The sequence below is a fragment of the Dromiciops gliroides genome, chromosome X (genome assembly GCF_019393635.1).
Source record: "Dromiciops gliroides isolate mDroGli1 chromosome X, mDroGli1.pri, whole genome shotgun sequence".
Classification (NCBI taxonomy): domain Eukaryota; kingdom Metazoa; phylum Chordata; class Mammalia; order Microbiotheria; family Microbiotheriidae; genus Dromiciops; species Dromiciops gliroides.
In genome coordinates, this window is record NC_057867.1 from 54,353,848 (window position 1) to 54,373,917 (window position 20,070).

Genomic DNA, 20,070 nt, shown 5'->3' on the forward strand with positions numbered 1-20,070 from the left:
CCCATATCCTCCATTTTCAGATCTGGCCATACCATCCTACCATACCATAGCGCAGCTAGGTGGCGCCAGAGTGCACAGAGGGCTGGGCCCTGAGTCAGGAAGACCCTTTCAATCCAGCCTTAGACACTTAGTAGCTCTGTGGCCCTGGGAAAGTCACTTCACCTCAGTTTCCTCATCTGTAAAATGGGCTTCATAATAGCACCTACCTCCCAGGGCTATCATCAAATGACATAATAATTTTAAAAAGCACTTAGCACAGTACCTGGGCACATAGTGTTACATATAAATACTTATTCCCTTCTCCTGTCCTTTCTCAGTCTGAACTTGCTCTACCTCAGAAGCTATGTCAGGTCAGGCTTGGTTAGGTGGGAGACTCCTTGGGAATCCTGAATATGGCCAGCTTTTTCTCCAGTGTCTGACACACAGTGGTCACTTAATGATCATGGAATGAATTATGGGCTTGCCCCTGCCACAAACTGTGACTCAATCGACCTGCCCAAAAATTAACTGGTTATTTTAGAGATGTTTGGAACAACCTACAATTGTATTTCTTATTAGGACCAAAAGCTATAGGAGAAAGGATGAAAAGGGAATCATGGGATTTTTCCCCCATTGCTTTTGCATAAGGCCTAAGCAAGCTCCATTTCCATGGAAATCCCATGATTCCTAGTGCACTAGGGGGAAAATGGATTTAAATCACAATGCAGAGTCTGAGACAGAACTAAGGAATGGTCTACCAGTGAGGGCTGTTAGACAATGAAACTGGGCACTAAAGGAATATCTGGCCTCTCCAACTCTAAGCTCTGGGCTTTAAAAAGAAACTAAAGGGGGGCAGCTAAGTGGCACAGTCGATAGAGCACCGGCCCTGGAGTCAGGAGTACCTGAGTTCAAATCCGGCCTCAGACACTTAACACACACTTACTAGCTGTGTGACCCTGGGCAAGTCACTTAACCCCAATTGCCTCACTTAAAAAAAAAAAGAAAAGAAACTAAAGGTATTCTCTCTCTGGGCTAGTTTCACTTCAGTGTCACCTGAAGCCAAGGGGAGAATTTGACCAGGGCCTTCCCAGCCTTCAAAACTGAGGAGCTACGGATATCCGGGACAATCTGTCACAGCTATACATATCATAATGTCTAGTAGGTGGACAAAATGGCAGCGGAGACAGAGAATTAATAGGAAAACCCACTCTCATTTCCCAGTTGCTGCCAATGTCAAGTTTAAAGTGATGGCCCTGGGTCGTGTGGTTTTCAATAATTCAGGTGGCTTTGCCAAGACTGAAAGCTTCCAAGTATAAATGCTCAACAGCTTTCCTGTTTAGATAGGACACAGAGATGCAGAGCAGAAATGTATGCTCCTAGTCATCATATAAGAATTGTGAGCCCTCAAAGAGTGATGTAAATAGAGCACTTCGCAGACTTTAAAGCTCTATATAAACGTTGGTTATTATCATCGTTCCTATGTTATCCAAATGGCCTCATCTTCTTAGTTGCTACTGAGAGTTCTGAACCTAGGGACCCTGTGTCATTCTAAGAACTTGCTAACTGTATTTCAATATAATTGGTTTTCTTTGTGATCCTATGGTTTTATTCTATGCATTTAATAAAAACAAGATTCTGAAAAGAGCTTGGCCCATAGTATAAGAGGTTAAGACCCCAGCTTTAGAAAATAAATCTAGAGGTCCCAAGGGGCCCCACAGACCATAGGATCACAGATCTTGAGCTGGAAAGGACTTCAGTGGCCAAGTAGGCCAGTCCTCTCATCTTATTGATGAGGGAACGGAGGTCTGGGAGGTGAAGTGATTTTTCCCAAGGTCACACAGAGAGGAAGTTACCGAAGTAGGATTTGAACCCAAGTCCCCTGGCTCCATACCCAGAGTTCTTTCTGTGGTGAAAGCTGCTGGCATCACCTCCATTTTGGCTACCAATAAACGTTCAATACTTTAAAAGTGACCTGCCCAAGGTCATGCAAGGAGGAAGGGGCAGAACCAGGAATCTAACCCAGCACTCCTGCACTATTCTATCAGAGATGAGCAACCTTCTAAGACCCAAAGTAGGGGAAAACAGGGGGGGGGGGGTTAATCTGCATTTCCTCATCAGGAGGAGCACAGAAAAGTAAGGTGACTTGCCCAAGGTAACGTAGTTAGTAAATGGCAGGCAGAACAGACAAAGCCTGGTTTGCTGACTCCAAGCTCTTTCTACTACACCAACCTGAAGCAGCCTGGGGAAATAGCCTACAACACCCTTCTTCCTCATCCTGAAATAACCCCTTTGACACTCTCAACTCACACTTTCAAGCCACAGGCTGCTAATTATAAAGAAGTCAAGTAATAAAGAATAAATTAGCCTCCCTATAAACTCAAATCACCCTCCAGGGAACTCTAGGTAACAGAGAACATATTCCCATGTGACAATAAAAAGACGCAAAGTCCTCGTATTTTTCCTAGGTAAAGTGGAGAGGGGTGAGAAGCAGAGAGGAGGGGGGCAGGAGATGAAGAGAGAGAGAAAAAAGGAGAGGGGGGGGAGGCAAGGAAGAAGAGAAAGGCAAGAGGGAGGGGGGAAGGAGGGAGAGGGAACGAACAGCAAAGGGGAGAGGGGGAAAAAGAAATTGTATCTGTTATTATTGTTTCCTGAGCAACTACAGACGCTCTGCTGATCAATCAGGCAGCCCTGTCTGAATTCCTGGAACAAATGTATGCACTTCTCTTAAAAGTCACGGACAGCTTTAGCAGGTCCCCTGTCCTTCCAAAGCCACCAGGCTGGGATTGACCATAAGGACAAATTCATCGGTCTGAATCAGTGCCTCATGCCAACCAACCCTCACTTTAAGAAAAAGGCACATCCAACTGGTTTTCGGGTTAATCTCACCAAACTCGTAATTTCTTCTAATCAATCCCTTAATCAATTTTTGTCTAATTGGAACTGAATTTGTTTTTCCAAGGTTCAAATGCATTCATCCAAACACTGGATAGCCTCAGTCAACTCTGGAGCCTCTCTTTGTAGAGGATCAATTTCCAATCAGTTCACTAGATTTGACTATGAACTTAGTGCCCGGAGCCATCGGATAGAGTTAATGTGCATTATCACCTCCACTGCACCACAATTACAAGAAGAGACCTGCCATATTCATTATTCTATTCCTCTTTTCTCTTCCCTCCCTCCATGCCTACCACGGACCCTCATACTGTGATGCTTAATAAATGTTTCCAGAAGGCTCAACCAGGTCTACCACAGCATTACTTTCTCCATCACAGAAATATCCTTCTGGGGATCCCTAAGGCAAATTTTGTAGTCATCTTACTAACAAACAAACCAAAATCCTTGGAAAATTCTGGACACTTGGTAATAATTTACTAAGTCTTTTGCAGGGCGGTAGGAGCTTTCTAAAGCAGAAATACTCCCCAAACAACTGAAGCAAGTCTTAAGAGGCTCCAAACAACGCAACCATAAATTTTTGATACTTAAAACATTGTTTTTACTCTCTGAGGGCGAGGTACCAATGTCAGGAGTTCTAAGGATATGGATAATTAACAGCGTATTGTGTGCTACAAATCCCTGGAGCCCAGCCTGCCAGGCCTAGCTGAGGGTGAAAAGCAAAGGAACTCAATGCACAATTTATGGGCCTGACAAAAGAAGCCACAATAATATGCCCTTTCCGAATTTGCTTTCTCTGGAGCTCCTTAAGTACTTAAGATGTTTTTCCAACCTTCTCTCCCCAAAGGCGCCAAGCCAGAGGAAGTGAAAGGAGACAGAACCACTGTTTTTGTGCCCCGAGACTAGCTCTGGGACGCATCTGTACCTGAACATTTGGGGCTCCCCTACCCCGAAATTCAGAGCTCTGCCAGGTACACCCAGAAAACCACAGGTAGATGAGGGGTTAGCAAAGAGGCCAAGCCACAGTAGCCCAGTAGCTGGGAGCTACTAGGAAATGGAAGTGAGGTCACCCCTAAGGAGGCTTCCTTCACAAGGGACTCTAAGGGCTTCAAAATGAACAGCTGTGGCCCCAACGTTTAAGTACTCCGGCACTACACTGCTCCTGCCTAATAATTCAGAAGCAAGTCCTCCTTGGGTTCTTCTTTGAATTTGCTGACTTGCCCCTTTTGAAAATAGACTGACATTCCTTGAACTGCGTTAGGAAGTTACCCCAATGGCAGGCAAAGTGAATTTTCCTCCTTTCCTTTCTTCATCTCTCTCCTTTTTTCTTTTCTTCCCTTTCATTTCTTTTCCTCGCCCCTCCTTGTCTTTCCTCTTCTCTCCCTCTTCTTTCCTCCCTTCTTTGTAAACTTTCGGTTTTTCCTCTTCTTTTGCCTCCTTTCTTCCATCTCTTTTCCTTTCTTCTCACTCCTTTCCTAACCTCTCTTCTACCCTCCCTTTTTCTCCTTTTCTTTCTTCTCTTTATCTTTCCTTTTCTTTCCTTTCCTCTCTTCTCCTTTTCTTCCCTCTCCCCTTTTTCTTTTCCTCTCTTCTACCTTTTCCCTTTCTTCCCTTCCCTGTCTTTTTTTCCCCCTTTCCTTCCCTCTCCTCTCGGGTTTCTGCCCTTTCTTTTCTCTCCTCTCCTTTTTTCCTTTTCCTTTCCTATCTTTTCCTTCTTTCCAATTCTTCTCTTCCCTTCTCTTCTCCTCTCTTTTCCCCTCTTCTCTTGTCCTATTCCTTCCTATCTTCTCTTCTCTTCTCCCCTTCCCACCTACCTCTTTTAACTCTCAGACCTCCTAAGTCATGAGTTCAAAAGTGAAGATCAGCTTTCTTAATGAGCAATTTCAATGAACAGGCACCAGTAAGGAATCCTCTGTATGCTTTTGGGAACTCACAGAGCTTACCTAGAATAGATTTTTTTTTTTTAATTCCAAGCTATTTGACAGTTCTGTGGAGCCTTGCTCAAAGAACCTCTTTAAAGGTCAGAGAAATCATCAGCTCCACACACACACCCAACAACAGTCTCTATACAATTTCCAACAACCCCTTCCCTTCTTGCTCTCCCAGACACTGCCCAATAGCCACGGCTAATAGCAAAAGAGTACAGCTGATTTGGAGCAGAAGCTAAAAACTGAAGGGACTTGGGGGGGGGGGGGGGAGAGTCACTTCCATAACCCTTAAGCTCTATTTCATTCTTGAAATGATAGGAGCAATAATCCTAGGCAGCCAGACAATCCAGTAAAGCACACTCAACAAGGGCAGCCAGGAAGCAGATAAAAATACACATGCAAATAAAAGGAAGTAGTAGCCCGGCAAGCCTCGCCTATCTCTGGAACTAGTGGGGATGGAGCCAAGAACACAAACCTCAGCCACGGGTGTTAAAGGCATATCCATCTGTAGGCTGGCCCGGAGGAAGCAGCTCTATGTGTACCAGCTCCAAGGAAAATCGCCCGGAGAAAGCTGGCTACGGCTTATCAAGCCACTGGGACCAGACTCTGCAATGCTTCTAAAGTTTCCCAGAAGTTGGGAAGCAAGCCAAGAGTGGATTTCAAGTTTCACTGCTTCCAGGGGAGGGAGAGAGCAGCATGAGAAGACTTGTGCCAGCCTTTAAGGCTTCTCAAAGGGCTGACCACTCCTATGTTGGCCTATCCCAACTCCTACTAGTCTATACCCTGCACAACATCTCTTTGATGCTTCTCTCTCTCTCTCTCTCTCTCTCTCTCTCTCTCTCTCTCTCTCTCTCTCTGCGCTCTCTGAGCTCTCTGAGCTCTCTCTCTCTGAGCTCCCTGAACTCTCTGAGCTCTATCAGAACATGCTGTGCAAGTTTTCTCCTCCTCCCTGCATGGATGAAATGGGTCATCGTCATCTGATTTGCTTGAAACGTTGCAAACTTGAATACCCTCTCCTACTGGTGGGCAGAAAAATGATCTGTCCGAGGAACAATTAGGATTCCAGATCTACTGGTGGTAACAGACCGACAAACCTTCAAGATAGTATGAACATCTCAAATAATCGGGCCTCAATGAAACCACCACAAAAATACCTGGGGCCCCAAGGGACAGTCTCAGAATATAGAAACAGGTGGAAAACAAAGTCAAAGGATCAGAGATTTACGGATGGAAGGGACTTCCAGGTTTAAAGAGTCCAACTCATTCATTTTGTAGAAGCTGAGATCCAAAGAGATTGTGATTTAATGTCCAAGGTTAAAGGCCATCTAGACCAACTCCCTGATTTTATACAGGAGGAAACTGAGGCCCCAAAAGTTGTCACTTTGCCTGAGGTCATGGATAATAATGGCTAATATTTATATAACCTTTTTAAGGTTAGCAAAGCACTTTATGCATATCATCTCCTTCGATCCTCATAACTACCCAAAGAGGTAGGTGCTATTATTATCTCTCATTTAAAGATGAAGAAATTGAGGCTGAGAGAGATCCAGTGACATCACACAGCTAGGAAGTGTCAGAGGCTAGATCTGAACTCAGGTCTTCCTAACTCCAAGCCTAACATACTAACTACTGTGCCACCCAGCTGCTGAGAGCTAATAAGTATCTGAGTCAGCTCTTGAACTCTGCTCTTCCTGACTCTATTAGATCTAAGTAGGAATTCTAGCTTATAGGGCCAATTCAGCCCAGGGTAGGGGAGACCCAGAAGAGAAGACATGGCCCCCAGGGAAGAGGTAACAACCCCCAATAACCCCAACCTCTAGAAAAATCCAGAGCTCTTAGACACAGCAGGTCAAGGTAGGAGGGAAGGAGGGCCCTAAGAGAGGGTGGCCACAGCAACAAACAGGATCTTGACCGTGGCTACCAGAGACAAATGAAGGGAACAGGGAGAGTAGGGCAGAGGACTACCAGATGTTGGTGATGAGGACAAAGCCCAAGTTGCCCCCAACTGGGTAGCATGGAAGCATTTTGTATTTCTCTAAAACAAGCAGTGATTTCAGCTTCAGGAGGATTATGCCCTGACAAGGCCAACATTCAGGGGGAAAAGCTAAGAACCAATTCAGAGGGCCAACAATTGGGGAAAGAAAAACACCTCAGCATGAATCCTTAATCAAGCAGAAACCTTTAATAACCTAAAATAACTAATCAATAAGAGCTTCCACTTTCATAGCACTTTATATGCATAAGCTCATTTGGTCCTTAGAACAACCTTGGCAGGGTAAAGGACTGGGATTATTATCCCCATTTTGCAGATGAGAAAACTAAATCTCTGAGAGGTATAACTTGCTCAGAGTCAAAAGGTGATAAGATCAGAGATGTAGGGCTGGGAGGGAACTTAAAGGTCAAGTCCAATTCCTCCTTTTTTATAGAGGAAATGAAGGTCTAGAAAATTAAAGTGACTTACCCAAGGTCACATAGGAAGCAAATGGCAAAGGTAGCATTTGAACCCAAGACTTCTGACACCCAACCCAGCATGCTTTCCAATGTACCACACTGCCTCTCTAGGAAGCTAGTAAGTTCTACATAGGTAGTAAGACACAAAGCTAGAGCTCAGGGCCAGGCCCTCTGATACTAAACTCTGCCCCAATAAAGCTGTCTCAGTAAAGCAACATGCCTAGGTTATGGACGCAGTTGAGCACAGACAGAACATGACTAGGATACTGCCCCATCACTTTGCCTCCTGGCCTCTTTAGTAGTTTGTTCCCCTGGAGAGATAATGTGCCCATCACTCCTTGACTTTGGAAATCTGCTCAGGGTGTTCATTCCTACCTCCCTAATCTTTGGATTTCATATTCTAGAAAAATCTGTCTTAGCATGCTATGCCCAACCCCACCATGGCCTCTATTTTGTTCCCTAGGACCATAACTTGAACTATGCCCTTTTTCCCCACTGATGGTCAGAAATTCAGAGTTCTTTAAAAAAGAAAATACACAAAACCACTGTCTGGAAACTCACTCATAAAGTAGGCCAAGAATTTCTCTTACAGGATAGCAAGATAAGGTGGCTAATAAAAAACAATTATATTTGATGAAGGTACTGAGATAACTGCTTTTATAGCCAGCCTAATGATAGCCTGGTTGTTAAATGAGATGATAAGTTTTCTGGGTGAACTGGACACAATCTGGAAGCAAGAGCATGATTTGTTGAATTTAAATATTGTATTCAAACTAGGCACATTCATTTGTAACATTCAGAACAAGTGAGGCAGAGTTTGAGGAAGCAAGTTCTTATGAGATCGCCCAGGTGATTTGGAGTGGTGCTGGGATTTGAATACAAGCTCTTTTGATTCCAGATCCATGATCTTTCCATTGAATCACAGTGCCTCTGATAAAGGAACATGGAGGAAATAAACAGAAAACCTTGGGGCAGGTAGGTGGTGCAGTGGATAAAGCACCAGCCCTGCATTCAGAAGGACCTGAGTTCAAATCCAGCCTCAGACACTTGACACTTACTAGCTGTGTGACCCTCGGCAAGTCACTTAACCCTCACTGCCCTGCAAAAAACAACAAAAAACAAAAGGTCAAAACTCTAGGGGTTTCTCAGCAAGGCGAGATCACCCCTGAAATTTTATGGAAAAAGTGAGGATACGTTCAGGACCCACTATACAAAGAAGAAGCAAACCCTTCTGGATGTTGAGACAGTGAGGAGGCCATGGGCAACTGTCCCAGTGGAGTTGGACAAAGGTAGAGCAGCTAAGTCTCTGGGAAGGAAACAAGGGGCATCTGCCTAGGGCAGCTACAAGTGGGCACCTCCCAGCTCCTAGCCTGTATATTTCATCCAGTTAGAATGATGTTGATTCACCATTAGGGGGATAAGATCAGGCTCACTGGGGAATCCTGACCCAAACCAAAAGAATCCTTTCTAAAGACCCAAGAGTCCTTTCCAAAGGTCCCGGATCAGGCAAGCAAAGAAAAAGTACACGCACACTTTGGAAAGCAAGCTCATAAATTTAACAGGTGATCTGACTGGTAATTAGCCGGAAAAGGAATTTTTCCTGGCTAGAAAAACAAAAAGAACCCATAAAGATTAGCAAGCTTTTCAAAGTATAATTCTTCATATTCTAGGCCAGTACAGTGGAGGCCAAATTGAGATTAAAGAAAAATGGGGCATAAAGATGACCTGGACCTCCTGTGAGAAGCCCTTCCAGGGTACATGCCACATTCTCCTATGGATCCCAGCTACCTAGAGCCCCATCTCAGCTCCCACTGGACTTTCATCTCCTTGAGGGAGGGACCATTCCCTACTCACTTTGTACCTAATAATAATAATAACTGACATTTTTTTAAGTGCTGGGAAGTTGGCAAAGAGGATTCCCATTCTTATATAGCTTTGTGTGGGCTTCACAATTACCTTGTAAGGCAATACTCAGCCATTCTCATTTTATAGATGAGGAAAGGGCAGGGGAGGGGGGGAGGTGACTAAGAAGCAGAGATTTTGAGCTAGGAGAGACCAGCAAGTCTACCTGCTTCATTTTACACAGGAGGAAACCAAAACCTTAAGAGGTTCAAGTCATTTGCCCAGGGTGTGACAGAGGGATGACTTGAACCCAGGTCTTCCTGACTCCAAATCCGACATGTTGATGCCACCTAGCCCAGAATTTAGCAAAGAGTAAACGTTCAATAAATATTTGTGGGATGAATGAACAAGTGAATGAATGGGTTGGTTTGAGACTCTGGAATCTACCCCTGAGACATAGTGACCACCATAGTTGCATATGCCATGCTGAGAGGCATTAGTCAAGTAAATGAGAATGCTAGCCCTTCCTGTCTTGCTCACTTGTACTCAGTACAATGCCACAGGAATAGCAAAGGCTTAAGAAATAAATGCCCATCCAGCTACCTATCTATATACCTGTCTATTAGCTGTGTGAACCTGGGCAAGTCACTTAACCCCAACTGCCTTAAACATCTGGAGCCATCTCCAGTCATTCTGATGTACATCTTGCCACTGGACCCAGATGGCTCTGGAGGAGAGAGTGAGGCTGGTGACCTTGCACAGCCCTTCCTCCCTTAAATCCAATTCACTGCAAGTCATGACATCACCTCTCCATCCCATGGTCCTCTTTGAGAACAAGAACACACACCACCACCACCACATTTACCTATCTACCTATTCTCATTCATCTATTCATCTATCTAGTGTCTATCTCCTTATCTACTCACGGATCTACCTACATATTTATATCTTCTATTCACTCACCTATCCATCTACCACCTATCTAACTACCTATCTTCTATACATTCACCTAATTTCTATCTACCCATCTACCTACCTACTTATCATCTATCTACCTATCTTCTATTCATTCATCTACTTATGTCAGGCTCAATGTCATCACACCAAGCCTCATTCTTCAAGTCTTGGATCTATGACAGGGTCAATATCCAATTAGCAGGGGTGACAGAGTATTTATAATACATCTGGAATAACAAAAGCATTCCAGACCGTGATATGGAATATTGACCATGGTAACTACATTGAGCTGTTGACAGTTTCTATACTGGAATGTAAAAATGTGGACATAGGTGGACTTAATATCAGTCTCAACAATAAAAACAGACAATTCTTATAAAGTACTTTAAAGCCTGCAAAGCCCTTTATCCAAATGATCTTATCTGATCTTCAGATATTCAAGTGAATTGTGAGCTTGGGTGATTTTGTGATTTATTATTATCAGTATTTAGCAGAGTAGGAAACTGAGGAAAGGGTCGGAGCCCAAGTGGACCCAACTCCCAAGGCCACAGCTTTTCTATGCTACACTGCCCCGTTGATGCCCCAAGTTGCTTGCCCTCCGAGGACCAGAAGTACCAGATCTGGAGCCAAAGAGCCCACATCTGAATCTCAGCTCTGCCCTTCTGGTACTTGTATAGCCTTGGGCAGATCACGTCCCCTACCTGGCTTCCTCATGTAGAAAGAGACTGCTGGACCAGATAACCTCCAAGATCAACCCTAACCCTATGATTTTATTAGGGACAAAGTTCATCTCTAACTCTACACTTATGATGATGCCATTTTCCCTTCTCTGTAAAATGAAGAGGTGACCTATGCTCTCTGAGGGCTTTCCATGCTCCCAAGTGGATATGTGAGGACAGGACTAGGGCTGTTTCTAGCCATTTGGCTAAGAGGATTTGGGGGATGGCTGGGAAGGGGATGGGAGAGAGAATGGTCAGGCCAATGGGAAAGATTCTTTAGCTCTAGGGCTAAGCACAAGGCCGAGAAGATGGTGCCTTAGGAATTCAAAGGGAAGGGGAAAGCAAAGAACTATTGCCCAAATAAGAATATAGGGGGGTAAGGAAGTCTTCTCCCCTTCCTCCACCCACCACTATTAGTGCAAATTGACTTTATCATATCGCCCCCAAGGTGGTAATTTGGCACAGTGGAAGGTGTATTGGCTTTTTTTTCAGGATGCAAGGATGCCCATTGGAAGTACTGCAACAGCAATTTACTTAATGGTACCCCAGAGGTCTGGATGAATGACTGTACCTTGAATGGTGCCATGCATTGCCTTGCCCTGCCCCCCCCCCCAAAAAGTTTTTACTTCTCTGTCAGTATTTAAACCACCACACTGCCCAGGTACCCAAGTCACTAGGGACTCCTGGTTCTAATATGCTGGCATTAGCTGGCATGGTGCCAGCTTTGAAAACAAAATCTATCCTCTAGAATTACAAACGCTACTTTGTACCTGAGATTTCACCAGACCAACAAAACCGCTGTATTTATATATACTTTGAAGCCACTTGAAAGAAGCTGTTTGAGGACTGGATACAAATTTTTTTTGAAAAATGAGTGCTGGAAAACAAACACCGCTCAAGTGGGAGGCCAAACCAATCCTCCCCCAAACCAAACAGTTCTCCACAAAACAAATAAAAGGAATCCTGGGAATCCTGGGCTGGCCAGAGCTGGAGGCTGGGCAGAAGTGGGAGTTGGGGCTTCTAAGTACAAGGACTAAAAAGATCAGAAAGGGATGTCTAAGCCTGGCATAAAGGTTGGGTTGCTTTTTGAGTCCAATTATCCAAAGGCACGGGATTTACTGAGAATGCCCAATAGGCCTTGAATGAGGCCAGCAGACAACCATGAACACACAGCAAAGAAACAGCATGTACTTACAGCTAGCTACCAAACCCTAAAACATCCCGGAGGGTTGAGCACTTTTAACTAAGCCATTGCTTTAGTGAAGCTCACACAGATGAACATTACTAGTAATCAAAGGACTTGGGTGACCATTGCTAGGCATTGGAGGGCTTGGGTTCAAATGCTGGCCGTTCCTGTTCCTATAAGATGTGTGACCCTAACCAAGTCAGTTCATCCACACGGGCTTCAATGTGTACCTCGGAAAAAGAAGGGGATTGGACTAGGTGGTCTCTAAGGCCCCTTTCATAGCTTGAAGTGATGATTCTAATAATAAAACATTGATAGGAGAGGACTTAGTTCTCCCAGTCTTCCAGTTCAATGTAAAAATATAAAATGGACATATGTAGGCAGAAGACTACGGATTTAGAGCAGCCTTAGAGGCTAGCTAGTCAGACCCCTTCATTGAAGAAAAGAACCAAAGACTCAGGAAGGAGAAATATGTTGGCCAAGGTCACAAAGAACAGAGGCCACAGTTGGGCCCAGGTCCCCTTCCACTGAACCATACTCCCTTCTCTAGAGGTACTAGTTTTCTTAAAGTATTTCAGTTTACTCATTTACTTATTTTAAAACTCAGAAACAACTTGAAATTTTGAAAAGTTTAAGGAAAACAAGAAAAATGACTCTTACATGGTGTAAGGACAAAAAATGGTGAAAGCCATTGGCATAAAAGCAGGCCTTGATTCAGTGAATTTGATTTCCAAGGACTCACATTAGCAGCTCTTGGCCAATTCCATCAATGGAGTAATAGTTGTGCACAAGTGCCCTGCCACTTCCCTGCTGTTTCCCTAAGGCTCCCCCTTCCTGGTATATTCAAGGTCCCTAACATGGCTTACTCCCACCCCAGTTCTCAGGCATACCTGACTTGGAGGATGGCATAACTACCAAGACTCTCTGGGAGTGGTCAGAAAACACACTGCCAGGGACAGAGGAGGGAGGCAGGAACTTGGATGAAGGAAGATGGGGGCAAAATGGGTAATGGATGGGTCAAGAGATTATCTTCATTATAAGCGTATAGGCAGTAACCTGAATGAAGAAAGGAAAGAAATGAGTATTAAGTGTTTCCTACATAGCAAGCATTTTATAAATATTCTCTCATTTGGTCTTCACAGCAACCCTGGGTAGATGATAATATTACTATTCCCAGTTTACAGATGAGAAAACTGAGGCAAGCAAGAGGTTACATGACATGCCCAGGGACACACAGGTGTCTGAGGTGGGATTTGAACTCAGGTCTTCCTTATTCCAAGTCCAGAGCTCTATCCACTACTCAATCTAGCTGAAAGAAATTCATATGGTTGGGTTTCATAACAGTTTGGGATTTTACTAATTAAATGTCCATCTATGAAAATCAGAAGCACAGTATATTATAGGGGTCAATGGAGAGATCTCAGAGGAAGATGTCAACTTGCATGGGGGAAATAATCTTATTGTTATTTTCACCAACTTTTAATTGTCCAGCTATTAAAGTGACCCTGGGCAAGCAAGTCATTAAGGTAAGCCACTAAACTGCATAGGGATCTCTGAAGGCCACATACTGTCTTAGAAAACCATATATTAACGTTTCTTATGTTCTATTGTATTTTTAATTTCTTTTGTTAAATATTACCTTTTCATTTGGTTTGGGAGAGTGTTATATGTCTGACACCTCTGATGTAGGTAACTCCTTAAGAATGAAAGTCGCCAAGAAGGAAGAGAGCTGAATTCACAGAGGAAGTTCCCTTATCACTGAAATCATAGTTCCCCTCTGTACCCCTGTGCTAACGGGTCACAAATTCATTTGCATACCTAAGTCCCTGTATGTCTAGGAGAAAGGAATACTGGTTACTTTCTTCTCATATCACATATCCAATCCATGAAAATGTCTGATGAGAGAAAAGTAGTGTGCTAGTAATCAATGGAGGTCATCCACCCTCCTGAGGCAATGGACAACAACGTGGGGCTGAGCTGAAATGACTTTTGACACCAGGGTCAAACAGAGAATTGTGGGCCAAGGAGTTCAGCCACCATCTATGACCAAAGCTTTGCCCTCTTGTTTGCACTAAGAGATCAAGTGATGGAAAATTCAGGGCAAGTCAGATTTTGTTTATGTACCTCAGCCTCAGAATGGCAGGCTTGCTTTGAAGGGTCAGGGGTGCAAGATGAAGCTACAAATGCTTTGTGAGGTGTCCACTTTCACCCCGTAGAAAGATCTAGGATTAGATCACTAATGATCACTGACTAATGGGAAATTTACAACGAAAAAAAGATGACAGCAAAAAAAGATATCGACACCCCAAAATTCTCTTCAAAGGTACTTATTGAAAACTATCTGGGCAGCTAGGTGGCACAGTGGATAAAGCCCTGGATTCAGGACCTGAGTTCAAATGCGGCCTCAGACACTTGACACTTACTGGCTGTGTGACCCTGGGCAAGTCACTTAACCTTCATTGCCCCGTGGAAAGGAAAGGAAAGGGAAAAGGAAAAGTATCCAAAGAAGTTGCCCAGGATTATTGTTGAAATGTACTTCCTTCATCTTAGCAAGGAGATGGGAGAGGATAGGTATACAATGTACATATTCTGTCAATCTCCCTCACTGTATCAAATGGTTTCCTTTAGCTGTGTTGTTTTTAATTAGAGAGCTATGGGGTTTACTAAGAAGTGATTAGGTGTTTTAAAAAATCAGTTTGGGGGGGGCAGCTAGGTGGCACAGTGGATAAGGCACTAGCCTTGGATTCAGGAGGACCTGAGTTCAAACCCAGCCTCAGACACTTACTAGCTGTGTGACCCTGGGCAAGTCACTTAAAACCCCATTGCCCTAAAAAACAAACAAACAAACAAATCAGTTTGGGGCATATTGAGTTTAAGATATCTTTGGGACATCCAGTTCGAAAAGCCAAATAAGCTATTGGAAATGGGAGAGACTGGAGGTCCAGAGAAGTGGTTAGGGTTGGATAAAAAGATCTGAGAATCCCCTGCACAGAGATGATAAATGCATCCATAGAGGCTGATGGTATCCCAGGATTGCATCCAATGCAATTTGATGTAACTAGCTAGCTGGTAGGTTCCCTTATTGTTGTTGTTGTTTTGTTGTTCGTTCCTGAAGAGGACCATGACATCAGGGTGATGTCATGATTTGAAATGAATTGGATTTAAGTGAGGGAGGGCTGTACAAGGTTATCAACCTCACTCTCTCCTCCAGAGCCATCTGGGTCCAGTGGCAAGATATTTATCAGGACTGGCGATGGCCCCCCAGGATGTTTAAGGCAATTTTAAGGCAATTGAGGTTAAGTGACTTGCCCAGGGTCACTCAGCTGATCCTCTCCCAACTTCAGGGCCAGTGTTCTATCCACTGTGTCACCTAGCTGTCCCCAGGTTTCCCCTGTAACATGTCTATGGAGTGACTGCAAGTGACCCTCATGTCTCCAGAAGAGAACACGCTGCAGGGAGGTCCTGTTCATCTACTACCCCATATCACTCATGGATGTCAGTGAAGGCAACAACATCATGGGAAGCTTTCCAGATGTCAGCACTCCTCTCCAAATTTGGAGGGGAGGCTGGGGCTAGCCAGTATGCTGGTCATTTAAAGACTATCCCAAATGATTCTAGACAGGCTCACCAAGGGATGATGAATTTTTCTTGGTCCCAGAAACTCAAAGACCAAATTCTACAGGGCTTGCTATGTGTTAAAAGAGGAAGTACCTACATCAATAAACTCATAGAGCTTTCGAAGATTATGCTGCATTATTTAATTGACTCATATATAATTTAGAAAGCCTTATACCATGTGGTGTAAAGATGTATCACTTATAGTTAATTAAAGATGGTGCTTGGGGTCATTTCTGTGAAAAGTTGGGCATTAGGTTCTTGGTAAGGAATATAACTTCCCATTTTAATATTATTCCTATGGGAAAGGCAGATTTAACTTCCATCACCTTGACTTATAGCACCTTTTTTCCCCAGGAACAATGCAAGGCTTGCTTGTAAAAGATTTCAGAGAGACCATCATAGGGAATGGTTCTGACACAACAGAGAGCTGCGAGCCAGCCTGGAGGAGAACACAATTCAGATCAGTCTGTCCTTTTCTGTTTTCATATAAAGGATGGTTGATGTAATAAGCATATCTCTGGAAAGAACATTTTTAACAGCATTTATCACTACTCTCCAAGCAGAGCTGAGAAAAAAAAAATGTCACTTCTCCGTGGAACGGAAGGCGGTCTACAAGAACAACTCCCTTTGAGTCACCACAGGAGGGTTTGTGGTGGAGAACATTACTCTCATGCCTTCTTGGGAGGGAAATCAAATCACCAGCCTTAAATCAAATCTCAGTGTTCAACAGGTGTCATTCCTTTTGTAGAAACATTTAGAACACGTAATTAGGAGAATCCCTAGCTTCTTTCAAAGCAAAGCCCAGGTGCTACCTCCCACACAAGGCCTTTCTTAGTGTCTCCACTCATTAGCTTGCTCTTTTTCCCTCTTGAAATTATTTTTCATTATTGTCATAATAACTTACTACAACTTATACTTGTATTGCCTCCAATTGAATGTAAGCTCCGTGAGGGCAGAGGCCTTCCCTGCCCCCACTCTCCCTAGCTGCTAGTTCCTTCCCTCCCTTCAAAGTTTACCTTATATCTGTATTTATGTTTTGTGTAGACCTACATACATGCATTATGTTTTGGCATTAGAATATAAGTCTCCCAGGAGCAGCTAGGTGGTGCAGTAGATAAAGCACCAGCCCTGGATTTAGGAGGACCTGAATTCAAATCCAACCTCAGACACTTGACACTTACTAGCTGTGTGACTGTGGGCAAGTCACTTAACCCTCACTGCCCTTAAAAAAAAAAAGAAAAGAAAAAAAAGAACATAAGCCTCCTGAGGGCAAGTATTATTACTTTTGTCTTTGTATCCCCAGTGCCCAGGACTGCACTTGGAATACAGATAGTGTTTTTTTGTTTTTGGGGGGTTTTTGGTGAGGCAATTGGGGTTAAGTGACTGGCCCAGGGGCACACCCTTATAAGTATCAAGTGTCTAAGTGTCTAATTTGAACTCAGGTCCTCCTGAATCCAGGGCCAGTGCTCTATCCACTGCACCACCTAGCTGCACCATACAGACGGTGTTTAATAAATACTTGTTGACTGATATTTGTCCATGAAAGCCCAGTACCCAGCACAGTACCTGGAAGCTTATAGTTGAATAAAATGTTTGTTGAATGGAATTAGCAATGAGATTTGCATATAAAGTTTCACTTTTAAGTACAATGGTTGATTACTTAAACCAGTAATGCAGTTTGCATAAAATTTCACTGTTCAATACAGTGATTGATTCTGTGAACTCTTTATAATATTAAACAATGAAATGCATACAATTTCACTTTTAAATTCAATGCCTGATTTTGTGAACCCATTTTGTAATGTTTATAATATTGAACTAATAATGAGATTCAAAGGAAGTTCCATTAATTAGTGAGTAAATAAAACAACGATCTATATCAACAAATATTTTAGAGATTTTACCCTCTGGCTTTGAAAGAACGCAGTCCGGGGGGCAGCTAGATGGTGCAGTGGTTAAAGCGCTGGCCCTGGATTCAGGAGTACCTGAGATCAAATCCGGCCTCAGATACTTGGCACTTACTAGCTGTGTGACCCTGGGCAAGTCACTTAACCCCCACTGCCCCGCAAAAAAAAAAAAAAAAAGAACACAGTCCTCTAAATTTACTAGCACTAGTAGCTCGATTTTCCATTATGGGGGAGACCTTATTTTAAAAGTTGCGAAGAACCCTGGGGCATGTAAAGCCAGGAACCTCCAATACAGAGGTCTGCGACCAAACTGTACTAAAATCAGAGACTGTTCACACCTTCTTGGGAGGTAATTGAGAATAGGAAAACTGATGATGAGCAACAGAGGGCAGTGAAAGAGATCTCTAGACTTCTCCAAAGCTTCCTCAAAGATGTCTGTCCAAAACCTTTATGAAATCTGTAGACCTTGATAAAGATGTTCCTTCACTTTTGGATTCATAGCAAACCATGTCAGAGGAAAGGGCCAGAGGACCTTTATTCAGATCCTATCTCTGGCACTTACAACCTCTGTGACTGTGAATAAGTCACTGCCCTTCCCTGGGCTCAAGTGTCTTCATCTCCAAAATATGGAGCTTGGATTAGCTGGCCTCTGAGGTCCCTTTCAGCTCTAGATATAGCATGTTATAGTAATCTAGGACCCTCCAGCCTGACTTCATCTGTGTAGTGAGCACCCACTGGGTGACTCTACATCCATACAGACCAGCAACACACCATCACTTACAAAAAGCCTTAGGGAGCTGCCTGGGACACTTTAAAAGTGGTGAAATGGGGGCAGCTAGGTGGCGCAGTGGATAGAGCACTGGCCCTGGATTCAGGAGGACCTGAGTTCAAATCTGGTCTCAAACACTTGACACTTACTAGCTGTGTAACCCTGGGCAAGTCACTTAACCCTCATTGCCCTAAAAAAACTGATAAAAGTGGTGAAATGACTAGTGTGTGTCAGAGGTTTGACCTGAATGGAGGTATTCTTGATTCTGATGTAGATTAATGTGTGATGATCTTGATTCTGGATTAAATTAACACTGATGTTCCTCCACTAAAATCCCACTCTGATGCCCACCCCACCCTCCATACGGAAGGCTCTGCTAGGTTGGGGGGGGGAGGAGGAAAGAAGGAACAATAAAGCTGAGACAGTTGCCATGTGATGATGGGGGTGAACCAACAGATGGAGGGGGGAGGGGAAGGAGAACAGCTATTTATTCTAATGAATGCTTAAACAAGAAGGTCAAGGGGCAGCATCAAAATGAAGCCCAGCTGGGGAAAAACCATCCCTTCACCCACAATCAGCCAACATGGACGTGTCTTTTCTCTTTTCAGCAGTGTAGATCTTGATGCCAAGAATGCAGGGACTCTGAGTGTTGGAAAAACAACCCCCAAACTCCAGTAAAGTGATGTTTCAAAACCACAAAAACAGCAATAGTCCAGTTTTTTCAGCTGTCTTGTGAGAATAAACAAAGGTAGCAAAAAGGCTTTCTTGTGTATCTAAGCGCGTCTCTTAATATAGTCACCAGTCATTTAGCACCTAAGACAGGCTCGAAAATGACTGATCATGACAGAGACAGTCTCCATTTCCTATGGAGGGTCCTTAAGAGATGGGAACTGACTTGAGCAAGGTCACACAGATAGGATTTGAACTCAGGTCCTCTGACTCCAAATCCCAGTGTCCCTCTGTATCCCTGATATTCTTCCCTGGATCCAGGTGCAGATATTTTGACTCTATACCCTTTGACACAGCTTTTTTTTGTTTGTTGTTGTTGAGTTGTTTCAGTCATGTCCTGCTAGTAGTGACCCTATTTGGGGTTCCCTTGGCAGAGATACTGTAGTGGTTTGCCATTTCCTTCTTCAATTCATTTTACAGATGAGGAAAATGAGGCAAACAGGGTGACGTGACGTGAGCTGCCCAGGGTCACACAGCTAAGAAGTGTCTGAGGCTGGATTTGAACTCAGGAAGATGAGTCTTCCTGACTCCAGGCCTGGTGTTCTACCCACTGTAGTGCCACTTAGCTACTCTAGCCTCTAGCCTCTCCTGATCTTCCCACTGCCACCCCCCCCCAACACCCCCCCAGGGAACAATGGAAAGGAACAAAAGGTCTGGGTCACCTTTCAACTCCTTGGAAACTAAAGGCCAAGGAAGGAAAGCAACCAGGTCACTTGGATCTCAATTCATTGTCCTCATGGCAAAAGGGCTTAGAATCAGGAAGGCTTGGGTTCAAGTTCTGCCAAATAACACATACTAGCTGTCTAATTACCCAGTACCCCAGGCAACCCTTTGAGACTGTAAGTAACAGGATTGCAAATCTACACTGGTGGAGGGAGTTTCTACAGTAGGATTTCCCTACACCAATTAAATCAAAAGTCTGGACCAAAAAGATGGGAAAACCGAGGTCCAGAGCAGTTGAGTGACTAGCCTATGATCTAGACAGCTAGTATTTAAGTGTATGGATGTCATTCTTGGGCAGAGGGGCCAGAAGCAAGTGCAAGAGGTTGATAGCAACAAGCAAAGTTGGGAAAGTGGCATCAGCCACTCAAGA

At 43.8% G+C, this 20,070-nt stretch overlaps 1 protein-coding gene across 5 annotated transcripts in view; it reads right to left on the reverse strand.

Annotated features, from left to right (window-relative positions):
- ATP11C (ATPase phospholipid transporting 11C) overlaps positions 1–20,070 on the reverse strand; it is a 225,721-nt gene that overhangs the window by 145,838 nt on the left and 59,813 nt on the right. For 4 of the 5 annotated variants that reach the window (XM_043974013.1, XM_043974011.1, XM_043974012.1 and 1 more), the window contains exon 1: positions 5,275–5,566. The exons of the other annotated variant lie outside the window; for it this stretch is intronic. In XM_043974013.1, the coding sequence (XP_043829948.1) occupies positions 5,275–5,304 (30 nt within the window). In that variant the 5' untranslated portion in view covers positions 5,305–5,566. Of the gene's footprint in view, positions 1–5,274; positions 5,567–20,070 lie in introns of those variants that run through there. 5 annotated transcript variants of the gene reach the window in all.